General features: G+C 41.3%; 1 protein-coding gene across 3 annotated transcripts in view; it reads left to right on the top strand.

Annotated features, from left to right (window-relative positions):
• Window positions 1-24214, top strand: part of GFPT2 (glutamine-fructose-6-phosphate transaminase 2) — a 44340-nt gene that overhangs the window by 13374 nt on the left and 6752 nt on the right. The window contains exons 4-17 of one of the 3 annotated variants that reach the window (XM_029583724.1): window positions 612-737; window positions 2389-2447; window positions 2683-2817; window positions 5392-5453; window positions 7604-7683; window positions 9975-10061; window positions 10655-10778; window positions 13137-13300; window positions 14517-14612; window positions 14727-14824; window positions 15958-16078; window positions 17339-17496; window positions 18576-18690; window positions 18908-19035. In XM_029583724.1, the coding sequence (XP_029439584.1) occupies window positions 612-737; window positions 2389-2447; window positions 2683-2817; window positions 5392-5453; window positions 7604-7683; window positions 9975-10061; window positions 10655-10778; window positions 13137-13300; window positions 14517-14612; window positions 14727-14824; window positions 15958-16078; window positions 17339-17496; window positions 18576-18690; window positions 18908-19035 (1553 nt within the window). The remainder of the gene's footprint in view (window positions 1-611; window positions 738-2388; window positions 2448-2682; window positions 2818-5391; window positions 5454-7603; window positions 7684-9974; window positions 10062-10654; window positions 10779-13136; window positions 13301-14516; window positions 14613-14726; window positions 14825-15957; window positions 16079-17338; window positions 17497-18575; window positions 18691-18907; window positions 19036-24214) is intronic. The other 2 variants (XM_029583725.1, XM_029583727.1) reach the window with 2 other exon arrangements.

Raw genomic sequence — 24214 nt, forward strand, 5'->3', positions numbered from 1 at the left:
ATCTTCCTGATTTAACTGAATGGACTGGAGTCAAGTAGAACGTGCTCCATACTAAAAATACATTTGCATAACTACTAAGAGTTTGAAGAGATGGCAGGGACAGAGGCAGGCATTACCTGTTGGCGGTTCTGGCATGAACTTACACAGTCGCGGTTTGGAAAAATCCGACACTGCAGATCACGGGGTAGCAGGTTGGAACAACCGACCAGGTCGGTGCCAGCAACTGGATGGTCTGGCAATAGCCTCCCTAGTTTTTTGGCAATGGCCACACAAGTCGTGGTAGCTGTTTAGATTATTAGAAAGCTTAGCGGTAAACCCTGGGGGTGGGGGGGAGGGGGGGAAGGCTTCTGGGTGTTGGAGTAAGTATGGGAACTTGCATGCTTATCTACCCAGGATGAGAGAGAACCAATGGGGAAGACGGCCCAAAAACACAACCTGAATAAGTCAGTCAGACTTCCGTAGCTGGCAGCTAGGATACGTCTAGACCTATCAAAAGCTGATGCACTGTGAAATAGGTAGGCAGTGGTGGGCAAGGGGAACAGCCTGGCTATGTTCTCTTTGTAGTACTGCATGAAGATAGACTGTAAGTGAACTGCGTGTATTTTGCACAGGGCAAGATGGCATGGACTTAAAAGCAAACTTTGAGACCCACTTTGGGATTGCTCATACTCGCTGGGCAACCCACGGGGTACCGAATGCAGTGAACAGCCACCCTCAACGGTCAGATAAAAACAATGGTGAGTACTTTATGCAAAATGTCTTGATTAAGATGGTAAAAAAGCAGCAGGTCCTCTCGCTTTGACCAGCTACTGAGGATGTTATTCAGCTCTTGCATGTTTTCCTGCAGCTGTTTTTAAATGTTTGAATGAATTATTATTTAAAGTCATTTATAGACCACTGATAAAGAGAAATTGAGGCTATTGTTCCTTCACTATCTTTATTATGTTTGTACACGATACAATTTTTTTTATTAGTTTTATTTTATTGTTGCTTTTCTGCTGATCTTTTTGTAAATCGCTTTCAGCTTCCAGGGGAAAAAATGAGGTGGAAATAAACAGTTGCTTGCTTTCTGTGGAGTTTTCCAATGCAGATTTAAAAATACTTCAGTCTCGAACCTGTTTATGAATCTTCTGTGGAGCATCTTGCACACCCTTTGTGTACCCATAAGTAAACTATCCATACCTGAACCGGAGTCACCTGAAGATGCTACAACTCTCGGTTCTAAACCTAAAAGGGTGTGGCAGTGAAGGGGTTAGTGAGAAACCGTCTGGGCTCCAGAGCTTTGAAATCTGTTCATTCTCAAGCTGATAAGGACTGAAAAGGTGCAAAGAAGCCTCCTTGCATTCCCCAGAAGTTAGCCTGCCTCCCCTGCCCACCCCTTATAGATCAGCTGCACTAAGCATTTTCCCCCACATCTGGCCCGTATGCAATTTTTAGAAACCACCCAGATTCTATACTGAGGAATATGGGAAAGGATGGGGTTGAAGAGAATTCTGAGCCTCCAACCCAGGGCTTCCCAAACCTGTCCCCGGGGGTCCCTACTGCAAGTTGTGTTTTCAGGATAACCACAGTGAAGTTGTGAGACCAATACATATTCTGGATCTCCAGCATATGCAGATTGATCTCGTGAATATTCATTGTGGATATCCTGAAAAACCCGACTGTGGCTGTGAGTTCTCCAGGACAGATTCGGGGAAACCTTTCTCTAATCAACAGGAGAGTTGAGGTCCTTAAACAGGGAACTCATTTTTTCGATTGATATCTTCTTTGGAGGAGACTGATAAAGAATTTTGAAGCATTGCTGGCTGTGCATTAAAACAATACTTGAACATAACTGACCCCCCCTAGACAGTCAGGTTTCAGGATATGTATATGGAAGATTTGCACATGCTGTCTCCAATGCATGCAGATGTATCCCATGCATATTCCTTGTGGATATCTTAAGAACCTGACTAGCGGGGGGCACTCAAGGTCTGATAATACCCAGAAAACTTGAGTCATTTCTAAATAGTTATTTTTTTTTCTGTAATGGGAACAACTGTCGATACTGTATTTCCTGGCCCCAATCAGAAAATTGCTCATGGAGTGTAAGACATTGATCAAATAATTCCTTGACACATGAAAACTCCCAAATTATAGAGGAAAGGACTTTGAATTCAAATGTCATTTTCCCTGGTTTCGTGCTCTATATGTTAACTTGTAGGTAGATGGTTTTCTTTACTGCATGCATGACTTGATTTAGCTAAGTCAGCTTCTCAGGGCATGCCTCTGCTAAGGACATCCTCGGGAGCAGGAGTTTACTTGATTAATTGATTACATCAGTGTTAATTGATTATGCAAAGTATGTAGTTCCTTAAAAGTAACCTCTTTTACTGCATTTCCTTCCAGAATTTGTTGTTATCCATAATGGAATTATCACCAATTACAAGGACCTGAAGAAATTTCTGGTATGTACCTAGCAAATGAGCTGTCAAGTCCTGTAACAGTTGCATCCTCAAATCTCTGCTATAATACCACTCAAAACTGTGATTTATAGTTTAGAAATTATTGCAGAAAGTCCTTCAACTATTAGAAGGGTTGTTGTTGGTTTTTTGGTTTTTTTTTTTTACTAGTTGCACAATTCTGTTTCTAATCAAGTGTCTGGCAAATAAAAAGCTGCTTATCTTGTGCATTCTGTTCCAGGAGACGAAGGGCTATGAATTTGAATCGGAAACGGATACAGAAGTCATTCCAAAGCTGATTAAATATGTCTATGACAACAGGGAAAGTGAAGACATTAGCTTCTCAACCTTGGTTGAGCGAGTTGTTCAGGAACTTGTAAGTGAACCAGCATCTCCCCTGCCCGAAAGCGAGAAAGCTAAGCTTTGTGGAATGCTCTTTCTTTGTGACTAACTATTTATCAAAAATGTTTAGTTGATAAAGGGAATTTTTTAAATATTTGTCAAGACTCTTTCAGTAGCTTTGGAGCAGGAAGCTAGGTAGTAATGTACTAATGAGTTTGGCTAGAGATGCCATCTCTTTCAGAAACCTTTTGCTTCTTAAATGATTTTAGCTTCATCAGTAACTAAAGAGTAACAGACTCTTCTTGTTCAGTCTCCCCCCACCTCTTCCAGCCCTGGAACACCACCCCTCTGTCCTTGACGCTGCTACAATATTTCTAAGCTATGTTTGCATGGTATTTGACATTTTTTCTTCTAGAATCATGTTGCAGGGGGTAACAGTATTTGAAAGGAGCTTTGTTTGAGCCAAGCAATTTATCTGATGGAAATTAACAAAAAAAAAAAATCCCTTACCATTCTGATTAAGAAACAGAAGTACAACAAGCTCTAGGTCCCTGCTGTTTAAAAGCTTAGACCAGAAAACTCTCCTGCATTAGCATCCAAGCCCAACATGGTCATCTGATCCATGAAACTGAGTAGAATGACTCTTCTAGAGCTGTATATGTGGACAAGACGCACATGTACTTCTGTCTGGCAATCTTGTAAATATGGAAATTATAAAAGATGTTTAAGACCAGATGTACCAAACTCTTTTTTTTTTTCTCTTCCCCTCCCCCCAGTGATAAAAAGGACGTAATTTACGGATTTTCTCCTATTCTATATCTATGGGAAAAGACCTTACTGAATTGGGCCCAGAATGGGAAAAACCCTTTTGTAGATCTGGTCCTCTAAAAATTAAATCTATACTGTCATTCAAACATTAAAAAATTACAAATTTGTGAGAGCTCCTATTTATATTCTATTTTTGTCTCCTCCTGCTCTTCTAATAAACATGTTATTGGTCCTTTAGAATTTACAGTCGCCAATTGTACCTGGTATGTTATAATGAAAGTGGAAGTTGAAAATATAATAAATATATTTGCTATAAACTTCTTACCATTCAGAACTTCCCCTCCTTCCTACCCCTTCCCTAACGCTGTAGCTTTCTTTGTCTTACAAAACTTTGCTTCTTCACATGGCATGCTAATGCCAAACCAGAATTGAATCTACAAGCAGAGATTACATTCTCAGCTCTTCCAACCACATGTTTGTGTCTGCCCTGCTATGATTATACAGTACTGCTAACAGAGGTGCTTTCATTACATGTTCTGAGGTGCCACGTGTGGCCCTGCTACGACTGCGCAGTACCGCTAACTGAGGCGCTTTCATTACATGTTCTGAGGTGCCACGTGTGGCCCTGCTACGACTGAGCAGTACTGCTAACGGAGGTGCTTTCATTACATGTTCTGAGGTGCCACATGTGGCCCTGCTACGACTGCACAGTGCCGCTAATGGAGGCGCTTTCATTACATGTTCTGAGGTGCCACGTGTGGCCCTGCTACGACTGAGCAGTACTGCTAACGGAGGTGCTTTCATTACATGTTCTGAGGTGCCACATGTGGCCCTGCTACGACTGCACAGTGCCGCTAATGGAGGCGCTTTCATTACATGTTCTGAGGTGCCACGTGTGGCCCTGCTACGACTGAGCAGTACTGCTAACGGAGGTGCTTTCATTACATGTTCTGAGGTGCCACGTGTGGCCCTGCTACGACTGCACAGTACTGCTAATGGAGGTGCTTTCATTACATGTTCTGAGGTGCCACGATTGCGCAGTACTGCTAATGGAGGTGCTTTCATTACATGTTCTGAGGTGCCACGTGTGGCCCTGCTACGACTGCGCAGTACTGCTAACGGAGGCGCTTTCATTACATGTTCTGAGGTGCCACGATTGTGCAGTACTGCTAATGGAGGTGCTTTCATTACATGTTCTGAGGTGCCACGTGTGGCCCTGCTACGACTGCTCAGTACTGCTAATGGAGGCGCTTTCATTACATGTTCTGAGGTGCCACGACTGCACAGTACTGCTAATGGAGGTGCTTTCATTACATGTTCCGAGGTGCCACAACTGCACAGTACTGCTAATGGAGGTGCTTTCATTACATGTTCCGAGGCGCCAGATCAACTCTAATGGGAGTTTGCAGACTCAGTCTTCCTTTGAAAGTTTTCTTTTCATGCTGTGCAATGGTTTTCATTTCATTTGGCGTTTATATTTTGCTTTTCATAGGAGAATTCCCTGTTCCGAGCAGATTACAGGCACAGCTCACAATAAAACCAACCCACAGAAAACATGCATACCAAAGCCGTTTTTATTTTATATAATTTGTTTGTAACTTGCTTAATCAACCAGAGGGCACACTAATGCTCAAGTGTGTCTTGTCGTTTAATCTTTTGAATGTTTTTTACATTTTTGCCAGTATTGCATTGACCACTGCCCAGGACGTTTCTGTATTTCTGTAGCAAGCTAGACCCTGGGGTGGGGATGTTGGGAAGACAGGCCCCACGTTACGTAGTGCACGCTTCAAGCAGTTCTATTTGTTTTGTTTTCTTCTAAGGACTGGTTGTGTCTTTCCAGGAAGGAGCCTTTGCGTTAATTTGCAAGAGCATCCAGTACCCAGATGAAGCTGTTGCTGCGAGGTTAGTAAACTATTTCAGCCATTCCAGAACGTGCAGCTCCCGGTGCCCGGACATGCATGTGACGCACATATTCTTCTTTCATTGCTCTTTAAAACTCAGCTAAGGATCAGTGTTATGTTGTGGCACGCCATCTTCCCTCTCCTCCCCCCTACCCCCCACCTTAGCATCTCCTTCCCTTCCATCTCCCCTGGGCATCATTGCTTTCCCTTAGCTGCCTCCTCACCCTCCGGGCACCGCCAACATTCCCTGGCATTAGCAGCATCTTCCCTTCCCCTCCTACCACTCTGGCATTAGCACCTTACTTTTTTCCTTCTCCACCTTCCCTTCCTTACTCCTTCCAGCCCCCATCCCTGGCATCAGCACCATCTTTCGTCCCCTGGCATCACTTTCCCCCTAAGGATGCTGTGGTCTTCCCTGGTGCTGCCATCGCCTCCATTAGAACTGAGTGGGTCCAGCGGGTATCACCGACTCCTCCGGCCGGCTGGATACTATGGTGCAGAGGACCAGGGGAGGGAGAGCAAGACTTTGCTGCCAGCGGCGTTGGCTGTCACCCGTCCCTGTCCTATGTATTTATTTAGTACATCCAAAGCCTGTTTTCCCGCCGCATACTCATTCCCCCCCCTGCAGCACACTGGTTGAAAACCTTTGTGCTAGGCCACATGAGAAAAAGGGTTTTAGGAAAACGATTTAAGAAAAAGATTTAAATAAATAAATAAATCTCATTCCAAAAGAGAAACCAATTTGAGACACATTGAGTGAATGGAAACCTTTAAATCCTATTTAATTCCACTTGCATTAATGCAGTGAATAGTTTATTCATCATATTTGGCCAGTAGCCTGAATTAAGATCGCGTACAAACGCCGAGTTGAGGTTCTCAGCCAGGACTCCGAATTCACAAGAGAGCTCTGCTGATTTCTAGCCTTGTCTGAATTGCAGACTTAAGAGTAGCTGCTGCCTTGAATGTAAGACGTGTAGCACATAGCATGACTTGGACAAGCAATACAGGATCATAATGCAGAGAAGTGTGAGCTGCAATCACTTGTTCTGGTGGCTTGTGACTGTGAGCGAGGGTGCTGTAGGGTGTAATGCAGTTAAGATCATAAATGATTTTTTTTTGTGACCTAGAAATTTTTCTCCTGCTCTTTTAAGCTTCCTTCCATCTTGGTTGGAACTGTCCTATATTGGGCTACGGCACTATGGGCCTTCACTCACAGCCCACCGGAGAATTTTTCCCCTCCCAGCTCACTCTCTCAACCCAGACATTGTGGTGATAAGTCTTTTGGCTGGAGCCATGTACTGTGGCTTCTTCAAGAATCCCTAAGTCCAGCCACTGGGTGTCGCTGTTGTGCAGTGAGGGAGACTCCTCTTCCCAGGAGCTGACAATGCTGCCTCCCCAGCTCCAGGTCCTTCTCGTGGCAATGTACAGAACTGCCACTAAGTCATTGAGCCAGAGCTCATAGCCCGTTTCTTGATTGTATTTGAAGAGGGGGTAGATGAATCTACGTCTAGACCTGAGTTACACTGCAGTACTGCTGTGTTCAAAATAAACTTGTCAAGAATGCTTCTGCTGCTCCCCAGTCCCACATTCCGAAGCAGAGACTGTTTAATCGTAAAGGATACATCTCAGCATTTGTAAATTTAATTAATGTACAATGTTTAATTAACCTGGATTCTTTGGCCAGACATACCAGTGTTTGCTTATGCTAATTTTAAGCTGGGCCACCTACAGAAACATGTGTTCCTCAAGTAAACCCACAATGGAGAGATTACTGGTTAATGGTCTACAGCACTTTATGCGCGGGGTAATATAATTAGCAGGTTTTAGAACTGATGAAGACAGCTCCAGTTCAGTTCCAGATGCAGAAAGCTATTCTCCTACTCATGTGGGGGTCCAGGGTCCCTATGCCTGCCAACCCATTCAAGTGTGGTTTGGTTTTCTGACACACGGGTCTCAATATTCTGAGGAATGGTATTGATCCATATCCTTGGTTTCCATCTGGGCCTTTTCCCCCATCCAGTACCTTCAGGTTGATATAACAAAACACCACCTCTTTCCATAGGTCCAAACCATGTGTGTCAGAAAACTATTTGTCTGTGCTCATGCACCTGAAAGAGTTTCTTTCTGACTTGTCTATTGTAATGTTAACAGGAGAGGAAGCCCTCTGTTGATTGGCGTGCGCAGCAAATACAAACTTTCAACTGAGCAGATTCCTGTCTTGTATAGGACATGTAAGTTGTTCTTTAAAGAATAAAAGTATATTATGCTAAAGATTTAGGAGTCGGTTAACATGGATTAAGAACATTTGATTTTCTATTGCCTAGGATACAGGGGGGAAGGCACACTTTGGGGTTCAAGGGACCACATTGGGGATTGATCCAGGTGTGGTTCTGAGTTTTGGGTGAGGGGGGGGAGGGGGTGTTTCCTCCCTGAGTTTATTTATTGATGAAACATTAATATATAGTACCTTCCCAGTTCATAAATCACCCAACGTGGCTTACAACATAACATACATAATGCAATCATCATGTAATAAAACCACCTAAGAAATCCCATAATGATTACGGTAAAAATAACCCAGCTTGCTCTTCAGAGGGACCTGGACATGTACCCTGAGTTCCAGCCACCTGGGGAAGGAGTCATCACGTCCGGCTGGCAGATGCCACTTCCAAGTGCAAGCAGCACGCTATCATTGCCGTCGGCCAGGAAGCACCTTTGCTGCCGCAAGATGGGATGGATCCTCCCCCCACCACTGACCTAGGATCTTTCATAAGGGAATAAAACCTATTCCCTTATGAAATAAGGAGGCAGAAGAATGATTTCTAAGCACCCAAAATGTAGATGTCAATGATTTCATTCTTATGACAGACCTAAATATTATATTGACATGACTATCCATGCTGTGTGTAGAAATCAGATTTGCTGATCGTTCTTCTGTATTGGAAAACTAGAGTACTTATATAGGAGGGGTACGCATTTGCTTCTTTTGGGCTGTTTGCAAGCCCTGGTGCTCAGTTTGTGTAAAATGACATACGTAACCTGGTTTTATGTGGACTTTTATGCGAACTGGCAAAAGGCAGGAACAAAGGGGAGTTCAGAGTAGATTTCGGATTTCCCCACATACATTTCTGATTGTATTAGCCATCTCTACTGTTCCTTGTATTCATTCTTTACCAAATCAGCAATAGCAAGCCTGAAAAGGAAAAGATGAAATACTCTAGCATCTTGAAACTGTTTGAAGAATGGTTTATAAATGAATAAATTAAAAATAGCTGTTTAGATGCTGAGAGACAGGAAAACTGTCACAGGCCTTGCCTAGATTCCAGGTAGTTGTTGCCTATGTTTTTTTTTTTAATGAGTTTTGCATGGATTGCCAAAACACATCCTATGTGCAAATATTTGAATTGTGGACAGGGCTTTGGATCTTGATCTTGAATTGTGATTTCCATCACCCTTTTACTCGTCTCTGATTAAATGTCTACACCCTTTTTTTGTTTACTCCTCTCTAATTAAATGTCTATATCCTTTTCTTGTTGACCACCTGTGCACAGAGACTGTGTCAAAGCAGCAGTGCCTCCTAGTTGCTACAAGATTAAAATCTTCAGAAAGCAGAAGATTGAGGAGGGATAAAGCTAAGCAGGAAGGTTAACATTGGTTCTAACTCATGAATTAACTGGGTTAACTTTGGTGCCTTAACACTAGCTAGGGTGTGCATGCAAAAATATTTTGTTTACGTTTACATGTGCCCTTTTAAAATTAATTTTGTTTGTTTTTAATGCATGCTATTTGCAAATAGTGCACAGTGAAAGCATATGGTGCCAATCATTTTGTACAGAGTTATTTGTAAATAGAATTTGCTATGTATGAATAGCACTCACTAAATGGCTTTAGTGCCTGCTGTTCACAAAATAACACACACTAAATGCTTGTAATGCATACTATTTGCAAATAGTGCATACAAAACAGAAATGGTAAACAAAACGTATGTTGATTCGTTTCCAAAACAACACAAAATGTTGCTGATTAAGCGCATAGAAGCTATATAGCTTTTTACGGGTTACCTGGCTCATATTTAATCAAGAACCCTGTGCAGTATGATGGTTGCTGGATTCACATAGTCAACTTCAAAAAACCATAAGTCCATTATCTAGTGAGACATCTGCGTTCTTTCTTTGCTGACATTTCCTGTCATTTCAAATGATTGTACATTCCTATCTCATACTGTTCCTTATAATATATATCAGAAATAAAGGCACTGACTGAGTGTCTTTGGAGTATCACTGCTGCTGTCAAATCAATTTGCTGGATTTTCTAAATTAAATTCTTTTCTTCATCCATAGTAGTTTGGTCTGTAGGCTTAGTATTTGCACATCTTAATCTTTCTAACATTTTACAGGAGGGAGGACCTCTGTTTTTAACCCTAGACATGATATATGACCTCTCTACACTGTATTTTAATGTCAATTTGAGTCGTAATGACTGTGTTTTGACCTTTTTTTTTTTTTCTATAATTTTTGTCTAGTGTCCCAGAATTCATACTCTTTGGACACACAGTGTAAAACTCCCTCACAATCCACTGGTAATCAAGAAATGGATGATTTGTTGTTAGGTGGAGTATTGTCCTATGACTTCTGTACTATCTGGTACTCTGCTGTTTTGGCTCGGAGTGTGGAGAGTAAACATTTTTCCAGGCTGAACTTCAGCTTAAGCAGGGCTTCCCGAATCTGTCCTGGGGGGGGTCCCACACCCAGTCAGGCTTTCAGGATGTTCCACGATGAACATGCACGAGAAACGTTTGCCTACACTGGAAACTCTGGGCCTCATTTACTAAGCATTTTCCCCATAGGCACAGAATGGCAGAAGAGCCTTAGGCTTTGCGTATACCGAGGGCCTGCTTTATCACATTCCTGGTGCATCTCCTGAAAACCCAGCTGGCTGTGGGGTCCCCAGGACAGGTTTGGGAAATCCTGGCTTAGGGAGCGGGTATTGTAAAGGCTTTCTGTTTCCTTGCTTCTGACTTCTCTTGCTCCTTGTTATGGTTGTCATTCGGTTTCAGTTCTTTCAGGAATTGCTTTGGTACTTCTTTTGCATTGACTCCCATCATTTATGGTTGGCTCCTCTGCTTGCGTACATTAAGAAGATTTGCACTGTCTGAGTAGAGAAGGATTTTTATTTTTGCATCTGTTTATTTTTTTTAACCAGGCAACAACATTGAGATAATTAAGAGCAAGAACAAGCCCAAATCAAACAGAAGGGATAGTTCCACCTGCCTTTATCCAGTGGGAACAGAAAAGGCAGTTGAATTTTTCTTTGCTTCTGATGCAAGGTAATTGTGTTTTTGTTTTGATTTTTTATTTGTTTTGCATATTTTACTTGATTTGGTTTTGTTTTTTTTTTACTGTGCTTCACCACTTTTGAATGGCTAAATGACCAGGAAAGAAATATATAACTATATAGAATAAATCTTTGTCTGCTGTGCATGTGTATTTAACTGGGTTAAACTCCGTTCAATAAAGGTTGAGTATTTTTTCCCTGGGAACTGTCTGGCTGAGGACAACACACTTTACATTGCCATCGTGCAAGGGGAAATGCTAACGTTGCACATTAGCCTATGGGGATATTTTCAAAGACGTTTCTGGGCATAAAACACAGGTTTATGTGTGTAAATGGCTTGATATAAAACTGCTGGGATGTGTGCATGTGTAAAAGTATGCACGTAACCAAATTTCTCAAATTCTGGGGGGAGGGGGCGATGCGAGTTAGGCAGAGTTTGGATTTACACGCATACTTTTGATTTTAAAAACTATGGGCCGGATTTTAAGACTTACATGCGGGCATATATTTGTGCACTCAACCCGGCGCGCACAAATGTACGTCCGATTTTATAATCCAGGGTCGGCGCGCACAAGGGGGTGCACACTTGTGCACCTTGCGCAAGCCGAGCCCTAGGGGAGCCCCGATGGCTTTCCCCATTCCCTCCGGCTCCCCCAGCCCTACCTAAACCCCCTCTTAACCTTTTATTTGTTAGTTGCGACTGCCTCCGGGCAGGCGTAGGTTGCGTGCGCCGGGCCTATGCAAAATAGGCTCGGCGCGCGTAGGCTTTGAAAATCTGCCCCAATATGTGTGTTAATTAACCCACACAATTTATGCCCTGTATAAAGCAGGTATAGCTTGGGGCACCAGAGTTTGTACACGATATGGTGCATAATTTTCAAAGTGATCTGGTGTGCATAAGTTTGTTTTGAAACTTGGTATAATATAGTGTGTAGCTGCTGCATAAGTTATCCGCGATGTTAGGAAAAGGCACAGATAGGGAGAAAGGAAGACAGACATGGAAATAAAACTATAAAGGGAGACCCAGCTTGTTGGATCATGTGGAAGACCTGGGTTCAATTACCAAGCCTGGTTTCTGCTCCCTGTGCTAGCTGGGGATGCTGCAGAGACAGTGCTCATGGCCCCTTGGGGGCAAGAGAGACTCAGCCATTTTTCAACAGTGACATCTAGTGGCCAGATTCTGGGCGAGAGAGGGAGCATCCCATCTTGTACCTCTCCTTAATGTAAATGGCTCAGAATATATTCCAGAACTCTAATGGAATCCGGGGGGTAGGGAAACATAGCTTCTCAATCTCTTCAAGATCTACTTTACTGTTTTACTCCAGACTCAGAGAAATTAAAATTTTACATTACTTTTTATTTTATTTACACTTGAAATCTTGCCTTTTCAGTCTGCCTAAAGCAGCTTTCAACAAAATTCAAACAAAATGCATACAATTATAAAGAAAACATACAAATACAATAACTAATACACACTATAATGAACATAATAACAAATATCCCTTCCTTCCCCAACCAGCCTCTTTTCTCACTGGGGGGCTGGGTAGGATAAGACTCCCTCCTCTACCCCAACTTAGATAAAATAACAGGGATAACAAAATAACAAATCTATGGGCTCAAACATGCTGTTAAAGAGCTCCCTATCATTCCCCATCTATCCTTGTCCTCTGCTTGGAAACTCTTATCCATTTCTCCTTCATGCCCTGTTTACTTTCAACTTTCATTTCCTTATTCACAAAATCTTTCACCAGATCTTGGTTGCGTGTGAGAATGATATGGCATTGATTCCAATAGCAAAAGATTTTGTGAAAATGACAAGTTTCAATTACAAAATTAACAAAGCGTGAAATGGATTTTTTGCATCTCCTTAGTCATTGGAACAACTTATGCAAAATCTCTCATTTCCCCAAGGGATAGCTGTCTGATTAAAATTTCAGACATGAAGATACAAGGCAAATATATAAAATATGTCAGGTAATGACCACGAGACTGCCCATTCCCCCTTCAGCAATAATACTGCAAGCCCTGCCTGACCTCTGACTTCACCCTCACTTTCCCGCTCATCCTCTGTGCTTTTCCCAGGCTTTCTTGAATTCCGATACTGTTTGTCTCCCGCCTCCCCTTGGAAGCTTGTACCCTTGCTTCTACTAACCTTTCTGTGAAGAAATATTTTAGGGTACGCCTGATTCTAAATCTTTTTCAGCCTCATGCCATGGCTTCCGTGTTCCAAAGCACACAAAGGAAACGAGGTCATCTGAAAACAAAAGGGCAAATTTGTATCACTCCTGCAGTGTATTCGGTAATTGTATGTGGTTTGCACCTTTTAATAATCTGCTTTGCTTCTGTATAGCGCTATTATTGAGCACACCAACAAAGTCATATTTCTAGAAGATGATGACATTGCTGCAGTCACTGATGGGAAACTCTCTATCCACCGGCTGAAGCGCTCGGTGGGTGATAACTCTTCCCGAGCCATCCAGACCTTGCAGATGGAGCTGCAGCAAATTATGAAAGGTAAGTGGAGTGCTGGGGGGGGGGGGGGGTCAGATGAAGGACTTTATCTTGAATAAAGAGGGGTGGGGGGGAGGAATATACTAGATGGTGGGTTGTTTTTTTTGTTTTTTACAAATCAGCAGCTCCTTCAGAGCAACCGAGAATGGCTCCAGTAATTATAGTAAGCGGGCAACAAAGCCTGCGGGGAATGTACTGACTGGCAGTCGCCCTTGCCAGTTTATTTGCTTTTTATATACCGCTTTTTGGCACTTTTGGATTACATTGCACCAGAGCACTGGCATTCCATGTGATTATTAACAAAAGCACAGTACCATTTTTAGGAAGAAACCTCATTACAAATGAGGCCGGGATGGAGAATTGGAAATGCCCTGTAAGGAGATAAAGGTGTTGTCATTGATGTTTCCTTTAGTGCTTCTGAAGCTGTTGATACAAAGTGTGTAGAGAACTATATTTCCTCTTCCTTATGGCTAAGCCTCTTGCAGTATTCCCAGCAAGGGGTTACATTATTATATCCTTGGGGCCCTTTTTTTCCCCCACTCCCTACTCCGACTTCTACCAAATTGAACTACACTAGACTAAGAGCTGCTCTGCTCCCAAGATCTGCGATGAGGAACCAAACTACCTTGCTTTCTGAAAAAAAGCCAAGACATGGCTATACAACCAGCCCTTTCCCCAGCTGGCTCATTAGGAATATTAAAGATTTTCCTACACGTGGTCCTTATGCCATACTCAGTGTTAAGTACATTAACCGAGTTATACGTAAGTCTTAATTTCTGTAATCCACTTTGAGACCAAACCTGGCAACAAGTGGAATATCAAATGTTTGTAAATAAATAAGGACCCTACAGCGTCCCCAGCCCAATACAATCACAGTCTCACCTGCAGACTTCCCTTGTGCATTCCAACAATGAGCCACCTATCAGGTCAGGTTGAAAACGTAAAGTAGAACGTCTGAAACCTTTCCACTTTAATCCAGATACTGCCATCTAGTGGCTGCAAATCATTCTTTAAGTTAAAAGCAGGAAGGGTGCTCCTACAGACCCACTGAATATTTCTAAGACGTTATCTTTGTTTCTGATGGGGTCCTGAAGGGAGCCTGTTGGGGCACCACGTTTTTCAAATTAATGTATCCTGCAGCCTCCAGAAATTGTTTCCATTTTGCCTAGAAATGGAAGAACAGAACAATCTTGGACTGACTCATTGTTTGAACCAATAGGAAACTTCAGTGCCTTCATGCAGAAGGAGATCTTTGAGCAGCCAGAATCTGTTGTTAATACCATGAGAGGACGAGTGAATTTTGAGACCAACAGAGGTAACTTATTCGGCAGCATTTGCACTACCCCAGTTCCACTGTATCTGTTTTAGAATAAAAGTTGTTTTTTTTTTTTGCATACGGCATATTCATTCTTTGCTTGTGGTGCTGCAGTTCTTCTGGGTGGACTGAAGGATCACCTGAAGGAAATTAAAAGATGCCGAAGGATGATCATGATTGGCTGTGGAACCAGTTACCATGCTGCGGTGGCGGTAAGGCTGCTTACAATTTGAGAAGAGTTGAAGGGGGGGTGGGGTGGTATTGTGCAAACCTTAGCTTCCACTTCCAAAAGACTATTGCCCCTCTAACGAAAGCTCAACTTCAGCAGTCTGATGGAATCTAAAGTCCTTAAGAGAAAAGCAAAAAAAAAAACCCCAGCAGAATGATGAACAGACAAAGCCCCGGTGCAACGTCGTGCCTCAGGGTGAAGCTTCGCCTATGGAGGTTTCTGAGTCTTAGCCTTGCAGATCGGATGATGAGCTCCGTCTTAAATCAGATTACTAATTATAGTCCTCACCTGATTTGTTTGTTTTGATCCAGCAGTTTCCTTCTGCTCCTTTGGGTTTCCAGCTCAGTCAGAACCAGGGCTGCAACCCAGCATCTTCATTAACAACTATACTTAGAATTTGTCCCCTATTTTATATTGCCCCTGACCCAGTCTGGTCATCAACTCGGGGGGGGGCACAAACTGGACTAACATGGCCCAGCCCTGGATTAACCAGGAAAGCACATGCATAGGGCACCATGGTGCCGAAAATGTCCATTTCTTCTGTTGCCTTCTAGTTATAAGTAAATAATTTGTTTATATTGCTTACTGCTATTTAGTGTTATAAACTTTTCTTTTAAATTGTATTTATTTAATATAGCTGTGGGGGTCTGGCCTGGGGGGTGGCTTAGAAGAAAACAGAATTTTTAATTTCTCATTTCACCTTCAGCACTTATTGAGTCTTAATATCTTGTCAGGTAAGCAATGGAAGGGCCGAGAGGGCACCCTTGTTTGGCTATGCTTAGGGATTCAATTGGCCTTAATCTGGCCTTTACATTCCCCCATTTTAATTCAGAGCAATAATTAGATGTTTCAAAACTAATTTTCAGCATTTTTTTTTGGGGGGGGGGTATTTTATTTATGTGCTCTTACTGGGGAGTTTGATACCTCTAAGGTCTTACTAAGAATGTTTTGTGCTTTGAATAGATTATTGCTTGCCCAGTTACTTGTTTAACTATCATTTATAGATGGAAATGGTTAATGAAACCCTACCCTGTGTAACTTCTGCTCTCAAGCAACATGGGTTTAGGTTTTTACTAATATTAATATCACTTAATGTCTTGCATATATTTAATCTAGACTCGACAAGTACTGGAAGAACTGACCGAACTGCCTGTGATGGTGGAGCTTGCTAGTGACTTTCTGGACAGAAACACTCCTGTTTTCAGAGACGATGTTTGCTTTTTTATAAGTCAGTCTGGTGAGTTATATTGACTTAACTGGCTAACAAGGGTATTTAATGAGCAACTTAAGAAAGGAATGAGTAAACAATGTGAGTGGTAGTCAGGCAAATATTTAAAAATGAGAGAAAATATGGATGGACTGTGGAATACAGACATAAGATACTGCTTAATTGTATTGTAGTTACTATATTCTGGTACCTCTATCATGGATCCCACTTCTGAAAAAGGTATTCTATTTATGAGAATATTTTCATCTGATTTCAAAGAGATAAATAAGAGGCACTTCTCAGACAAAGGATAGCTGCTATTGAAGCTAAGCTATTTATATTGGGGACAAGAAAAGTAAGTCATCCCCTAATACTAATTACAGTATATGAAGTGATCACTATCTACAGGTACCAAGGGCCTGATTTTCAAAAGCATTTACATGCTTAAAATTGGGTTTTATGTGTAAATGCACTTTACCTATGTAAATGGGCTTTTGAAAAGTGCTACAATACTATGTTACATTTACATGCTTAACTCCTTTGGAAATTTAGTATAACTCTGGTGTGGCACCAGCATTGGCTGGCCCCAGCTTATCTAAGATTCATTACTTGTGTTTTATAGTTAATTGGTGATCAGTAAGATATATCCGTGCTTAAGGCATGTGAGTACATGTGTAAAGAAATTGGAGCATGTTTATAACAATCAACATACATACAGTGACTAGTGCCAAACAAACCACAAATAAGGCAGAGCAACAGTATAAACAAAAAAAAAAATTAAGCCTGCAGTGCAAGAAAGCTAAATAAATAACACTCAAGCCCACCTAGCCTTTTCCAGGGAAAGCTTAGGCTTTAAGTAGTTTCCTGAACTGAAGCAAATCATCCTCAGATCTGATTTTCTTTGGAAGTTCAATCTGTAAAATAGGGTCAGCTATGCCAAAAATCCTTTTCTGAAGGGTAGCTAATCGGACTTATTTTGAAGAGGGAATTTCTAAAAAGTGCTGAGAACGTGTTCTTCCTAAAAACAAGCAGCCTCCGTAGCATAGACACATGGGGCAAGAGCAACTCTCAAAATTGGAGGAGGGTTGCAGGGCTCCACTTGAGCCGCTGTTTTCAGAGAATGAGCAAGAAATGTAACTTTCTCTTTTTGACGTCCAACTACCTACATTTCTATCCTGGGTAAGAGTAGGGCTGACACAGTCTGGGACAGCATAAAATGGACAGTCGGTGGCTTTACGCTGCCGTAGAATTAAGATGTCAGTTTTAAGCTTTGTTTTTTTTCCTTCGTAGGTGAAACTGCAGACACGCTTATGGCTTTGCGCTACTGCAAGGATCATGGGGCGCTTACCTTTGGGATCACAAACACAGTAGGAAGCTCCATCTCTAGAGTGACAGACTGCGGTGTTCATATCAATGCAGGTCCCGAGATTGGCGTGGCAAGCACAAAGGTGCCAACTTTTCCTTATTTTTTTTTTCCCCCTAGTAATTTCTGGATGTGTAAGATGAAACCAGCATGCAGCAATTGAGTTGAAAGGGATATGTCAGATTAGAGCCACAGGATACTAGACATCGTTCTGTTCTGGGATTTAACTCAAGGGTTCTGTTTTATACAGCAAGATAACAGAACACTTGTTACTTCACCTATGGTAACTAAACAAAAACACCTCTTGGTTGCAGTCTTTAGCAAGTAATCTGGTTAACAGTACCAGTACTTGTTACTTCTGCACAGGTACTGCCACAGAGCTAAAGGTCCAGGTCGGCATACAGAGTTTTACTGCCAGAATCCTCAGTACAGCCCTTGGTCATTAATTTGCCAGGAACCACCCCGTGGGGACCAGTCTGGATCTTCACGGGGGCCGGGTAGCCATGCTGGGCTTGGGACTGCAGGAAAATCCTTTGTGGACTCAGTCTCTCATCAAGGGAATCACTCAGGAGCTCATTCAAAAACAGCCCAGATATATTTTTTAAATTCTTACAGGACGTCATCTAGGATTAGCATCTGTTTAGTTACAATTTACATTTATTTATTTATTTATTTAGCAGTTTTTTATACCGACCTTCATAGTAGATAACCATATCGGATCGGTTTACATTTTAACAAAGGGTAAAACTGAGGTAACAATTCTGGTAAATAATAGATAACAAAGGAAAAGGAATAAGTCAAAGTTACAATCAACAAGGTATGGAAAACTTGGAGGCTTAAAGACAAGCTGGAAGGAAGATAGAGGCAATTAAAAGGTAACTCTGCTAGTGCCAGTATGCAATGGCCGACATTTATCTCCCATCATAGAGAAGCAGCAGAAAGATGCAAATGAGCAAATGTCTTAGCAGCAGCTTTATGGGAACTTGCTCTGCAGGGTGGGCCAATATTTTAGCTTCAATGTGCATCCCTTTGCTGCTCCACCATTGTTGTGACGAGATAGCAGTGATGTTCAAATGTCCTTTTTACCAATTCCTGATAATGTTCCTTTAAATATTTGAGACTGTGCCATGGGAGAGCAAAATCTCCTTTTTGTTTTCTCCATAGGCATACACGAGTCAGTTCATCTCTCTGGTCATGTTTGGCTTGATGATGTCCGAAGACCGCATTTCATTGCAAGAGAGGAGACAGGAGATTATAAATGGTCTGCAGACTTTACCTGGTATGTTTGTAACTTAGTTCTTGATAAAGACACTCAATAAAAGCTACAAAATGCAGATGCCAGAATTTTATTATAGAATCCTGAAAAATGACCTAAATCTTTTATGTAAACAAGTGGTCTACATACTAAGAAAAACATGCATAATATTGCTGCTGAATAAAAAGTGAAACTATTGCTGCTTTGAATAATCTCTTTTCCTTTGTAACTGCTATTTTAGAGTTGATTAAGGAAGTTTTGTCTTTGGATGAGAAAATTAATGACCTAGCCCATGAGCTGTACAAGCAGAGATCTCTCCTGGTTATGGGACGTGGATATAACTATGCAACTTGCCTGGAGGGAGCACTGGTAAGCATTCATGCCAAGAATGCATTACATGTTACATTGCTAAGCTGCATTATATGTTTTTCATATTACAACTTTCAGAACAAGGAATTAATCATTTGGATTTTTAGCTCACTTTCCCTTTTACAATCTCAATGGGTACAGAGATAAAATAACTTGCCCAAGGTCACAAGGAGTGTTAGGGGAAGTGAGATTTTAATTCCATTTTCCTTGGTTCTTCATCCATTGTTCATCCACTAGACTAGTAGTTTCCAAATCTGTACTGAGGGACCCTCAACCAGTCATGATTTCAGGATATCCACAGTGAATATGCATTAAATAGCTTACATTCGTCGTCTCCATTACTTGCAAATCTACCTCATCCATATCCCTTATTTATATACAGAGTGTGTATGTCCTATATATATATATATATATATATATATATATATATATATATATATATATATATATATATATATATATATATACAAAGTGTGTATATAGTCCAGGCCAACAGGTACACAAGGAACTCAAGTTCCAGGAAACAAATACAGTATAAATGAGTCATTATGTGTGGTGTGATGGCATAGTGCCGCGTTTGTTCAGCGTTGCTGTACTTGACACCTACCTTTAAAATCAATTAAGAAAAAAAACCTCTCTCTCATTTACACTGTATTTGTTTCCTGGGAATTGAGTTACTTGTGTATCTGCTGGCCCAAGAAATGTAGCCCATTCCACATTTTTTTTTCGCGTGCATTTGTAACTGTTATGATGGAATAGTCCACTGATGCCGTATTATTAGCTTTGGGCTTCAGTCCCTCCCGACGTAGACCTTGTAGCAAAATATGGTCTGTCGGGGGACCGAGATCTACAATGTCTATTCAGTGTTTGGAGATATCTTTCACTGACTGTTTTGATTCTTATCACTTCTACAAGGATCCTACAACCTTTTAGCGCTATACTGTCCACATATGGTTTGTTACCACTGTGTATACTGAGATGCATCAACTCCAAAAAAAACAAACAAAAAAAATCTGGAAACACCCTTGGCTGCTAGAGCATGCAGTATTTATTTTCATCAAATCTGTTTTTCCAATAGTTTGTCACTTCTTGAAGTTATAGTTGTACACAGAATTGAATAAATTTATTGGATTTAAATTGCATCACAACGTTGGATAATTTAAAACAGCACTGCAACCTAGATGACCCAAAATGCTTGCCAAGTTGAATTGCTGTCTTCTGGGTATAAAGTGCTGAAGGATAGCACTGTACTTTGTTAGAAAGATTTCTCTCTGGTGGTGTGCACCGGACTGTCTTCTGCATCCCTGCTGAGCCTATCAAGGAGCAAAAGAGCAGTAGGACTGTTAAGCAAATCAGGAACAGACATAGCAAGGAGAAAAAAACATCTCTAGGGAAATAAAACAAACAAGAATGGTCTTGGCATATGCCCAGTTCTTCATTAATGCCTAAACAACTTTATTTAAGTTAAATTTTTCCCTTTAAGTTTGAATATCACTATAGGTTAGTGCAACATACCAATAGGGAACAATTCAACCTAGCCAACATTCTGAATCACATACATTATTTACTGAAATTTGTTTTATTAACTACCTCCCCAGATCCAAGGAGTGTACAGAAAAACATACAATTCACATAAAACAAATAAAACTAACAAAATGTTATCTATTACATTTCATGGACCCAATTCACAGCACCCAGCTTTTTTACTCCCCAACCTCAAAACTGTCTAATCCCACCCACCAATAACAAATGTATTAGTAACACACACTTTTAGCTTCCATTAAAACATAAATCTGGCATTATATATTAGAGAAAAGCCAAGTCTTGATCTTTCAGTGAAAGGTTAGTCTCGTTCCAGTCTATTGGCAAAGAATTACAAGGTATAGAGGCTGCTAGTGAAAGTACCCTGGATCATAACTGTATATACTATATCTTATCTCCTAAAAGTAGATAAGCTAACAATGCCCACTGATTAGGTCTCAACTGCCAATTTGTTATATACAATTTCAGCTTAAGAACATAAGACTTGCCATACTGGGTCAGACCAAAATTCTATCAAGCCCAGTATCCAGTTTCCATCAGTGGCCAATCAGTGTCACACATACCTGGCAGGATCCCAAGGGGTAGATAGATTCCATGCTGCTTATCCAAGGGAAAAGCAGCGGAGTTCCCCAAGTCTACCTTAATAATTTATGAACTCTTCCTCCAGGAACTTCTCCAAACCTTTTTAAACGCAGCTACACTAATAGCTTTCACCACATCCTCTGGCAATGAATTCCAGAGCTTAATTATGTGTTCAGTAAAAAAAATATTTCTCTTATTAGTTTTAAATGTATCACCCAGTAACTTCATTGTGTGTCCCCTGGTCTTTGTACTCTTTGAAAGAGTAAACAACCAATTAATGTTTACTCATTCCACTCCACTCATTATTTTATAGACCTCTACCATATCCCCCCTCAGTTGTCTCTTCCCCAAGCTGAAGAGTCCTAACCTCTTTAGCCTTTCCTCAAAGGGGAATTGTTCTATTTCCTTTATCATTTTGGTAGCCCTTCTCTGCTTACTGCTCATATACGCTGGACCCAACTCTCAAAGAGAACAAACTTAATACCATTAACTTAAACCGGATACTTGCTTTAATTGGTAACCAATGAAGAGTATGTAACACCGGAACCATAGATGGTCCTATAAGAGCTCCAAGACACAATCCAAGCGGCTGTATTTTGAACCATCTGCAGCCTGTACTTGGTCTCTTAGGAAGGCTTAAGCACAAGCCATTACAATTAGAGATTTGCATTTGTTTGTGATGAAATAGCAAATACAAATGACATTTCCTATTTTGTCGTGTTTCGGGGGACCCCGAAACGATAGGAAAACGCACAAAATTTCATGCGGTTTTATCATCATTTTTTGGGGGGGGGAGAAGAGAGGGCACATTAAAAAAAACAAACCCAAACCCACCCCAATCCTTCAGATTTAATTAATTACAATCCCCCCCCCCCCCTCAAAACTTGCCTAAAGTCCCTGGTGGTCCAGCGGGGGTCCAGGGAGCGATCTCCCCCTGTCAGGCCGTCGGCTGCCACTAATCAAAATGGTGCCCATGGCCCTTTGTCCTTACCATGTGACAGGAGTTATCGGTGCCATTGGCTGGCCCATCACATGGTAGGCGCAATGGATGGCCCGCACCATTTTTTAAGATGGCGCTGGCCGTCCATTGCTCCTACCATGTGACAGAGGCCAGCCAATGACACCAATAGCCCCTGTCACATGGTAAGGGCAAAGGGCTACCTGTGCCATTTTGTTTACTGGCAGCCGACGGCCCGAGAGGGGAAGATCGCTCCCTGGACCACCGCTGGACCACCAGGAACTTTAGGCAAGTTTTTTTTGGGGGGGGGGGTCAGGAGGGTGGGGGATTGTAATTAAATCTGAAGGGTTGGGGTGGGTTTTTTTTTTCCAGTTTGGGACAGACGAAAAAAAATCGTTCTGAACCACGGGAAACGAAATTTCCCGCAGCGGGCCAATAACAAAGGCCGAACCAAAAGGTTCCGCTGAATCACATCTCTAATTACAATAGTCCAATTGAGTAGTACATAAAGCCTGCATTATCCTTTTAAAAAAAGGATGCAGACTCTTGACCATTTTATGTTTCCAGAAACCTGACCGAATGAGAAATGTGGCATTCTAAGGAGAACTCAGGAATCCAACAAAACTTTCAGATCCTTCACCACAGGTGTAGATTTCAGACTCCAACCTCACATTTAAAACCACAGGCAAATAGACATCATCCATAAATGTATTTTTTGTATTAAAATCTCCTAATAGTGGTTAGCCATAACCCACCATTGTTTGTTTTTTTTTTAATCTGGGTCTCTATATTTCACCCATCTTCTCTCTAAGAGAATAACTTTCAAACAACTATGCATGGTGGCATATACAAGTTTATATGGCTGCATGTAGATCTATGATAGTATTTTATAACCCGTGCATATCGTATATGTGCGCATTATAAAAAACATGTATCTCTTCCCTGCAACATACGCACGAATACATACAAATGCATTGAAAGTGAGTATCCCAATACATTGAATATGCATACTTTTCCTACCTATTTTAAAAATATACAGTTAAAACCCGATTTATGAGCGCAAGTCGTTAAATTTTAAAGCGTGCGCACGTAATTAAAATTATAGTACTAGTTTTGTAATTCCTTCACCAGTTCAGCAAGACCCTCCAGGTTCTTCAATCTGACTTCCCCTCAGTTCACCCAGACCTCCCACCCAATCAGTAATGTACAATAAGCAGATTATTACTGAAGATAATTAGCATGTGAAAATATGCAAATAAGTTGCCATATGTAAAGGTATATCTCTTTTAAAATAGCAACCTAGATGCATAAAACTGTTGGCCCTGTCCTGGAACACCCCTGAAACAATGTGTGCATATATTTTAGATGTTTATAAGATACAGAATAAGCAAGTATATACTAGTTACACGCTATGTGCTAATTTGTATGCATACACCATTTTGAAAATTCACCCTTTAGCGTCTAACATTTTTACTGTAAACTAAGGAGACAATATATTTGTTACGTTTGGCTGGCGGCAGGCAGGCCCCGCGACCAGCCACACTTACCCCGCGCACACTGAGGCCCTGGACGCCATGGGACAGATTTGACACAGTGTTTACCAAACTTTTGAATGTCCAAAGTACTTCTAAAAGTTCTGGTAAGCCGATGGGATATTTATAACACTTTGTTTATTGTTTTCAGATGTCCCATGTCCATTTTTTGATAATTTGCTTTTCTAATAGTGGCTAACCACTATTATGTTAGGCTAACCACTATTATGTTAGGTTCCCTCCTAATGCAGTGCTTACAAAACACGGTCTGTGTCAGGGACCTTTCACCTGTATACAAGAATTTTGGGCTATATGCTGACATCCTTCTGATTACCCTGAATAAAGCAGTTATAAACACTTGATGAGTCATATGGACATTTTATAACACTTTTATCCTTCCACATTACCTGTTGATTATTCTGTGATGGTTGGATATTACACCTACTACTGCTGCCTTGGGGTTTTAAAATAGCATATGTGTATGTCCTTTTATGCATGCATGTGCTATTTTTTTTACACGTGCAATGATATTCGCAAGCACAGACTACTGTAACTCCCTGCTATT

Source organism: Rhinatrema bivittatum, chromosome 18, assembly GCF_901001135.1.
Source record: "Rhinatrema bivittatum chromosome 18, aRhiBiv1.1, whole genome shotgun sequence".
NCBI classification, from domain to species: domain Eukaryota; kingdom Metazoa; phylum Chordata; class Amphibia; order Gymnophiona; family Rhinatrematidae; genus Rhinatrema; species Rhinatrema bivittatum.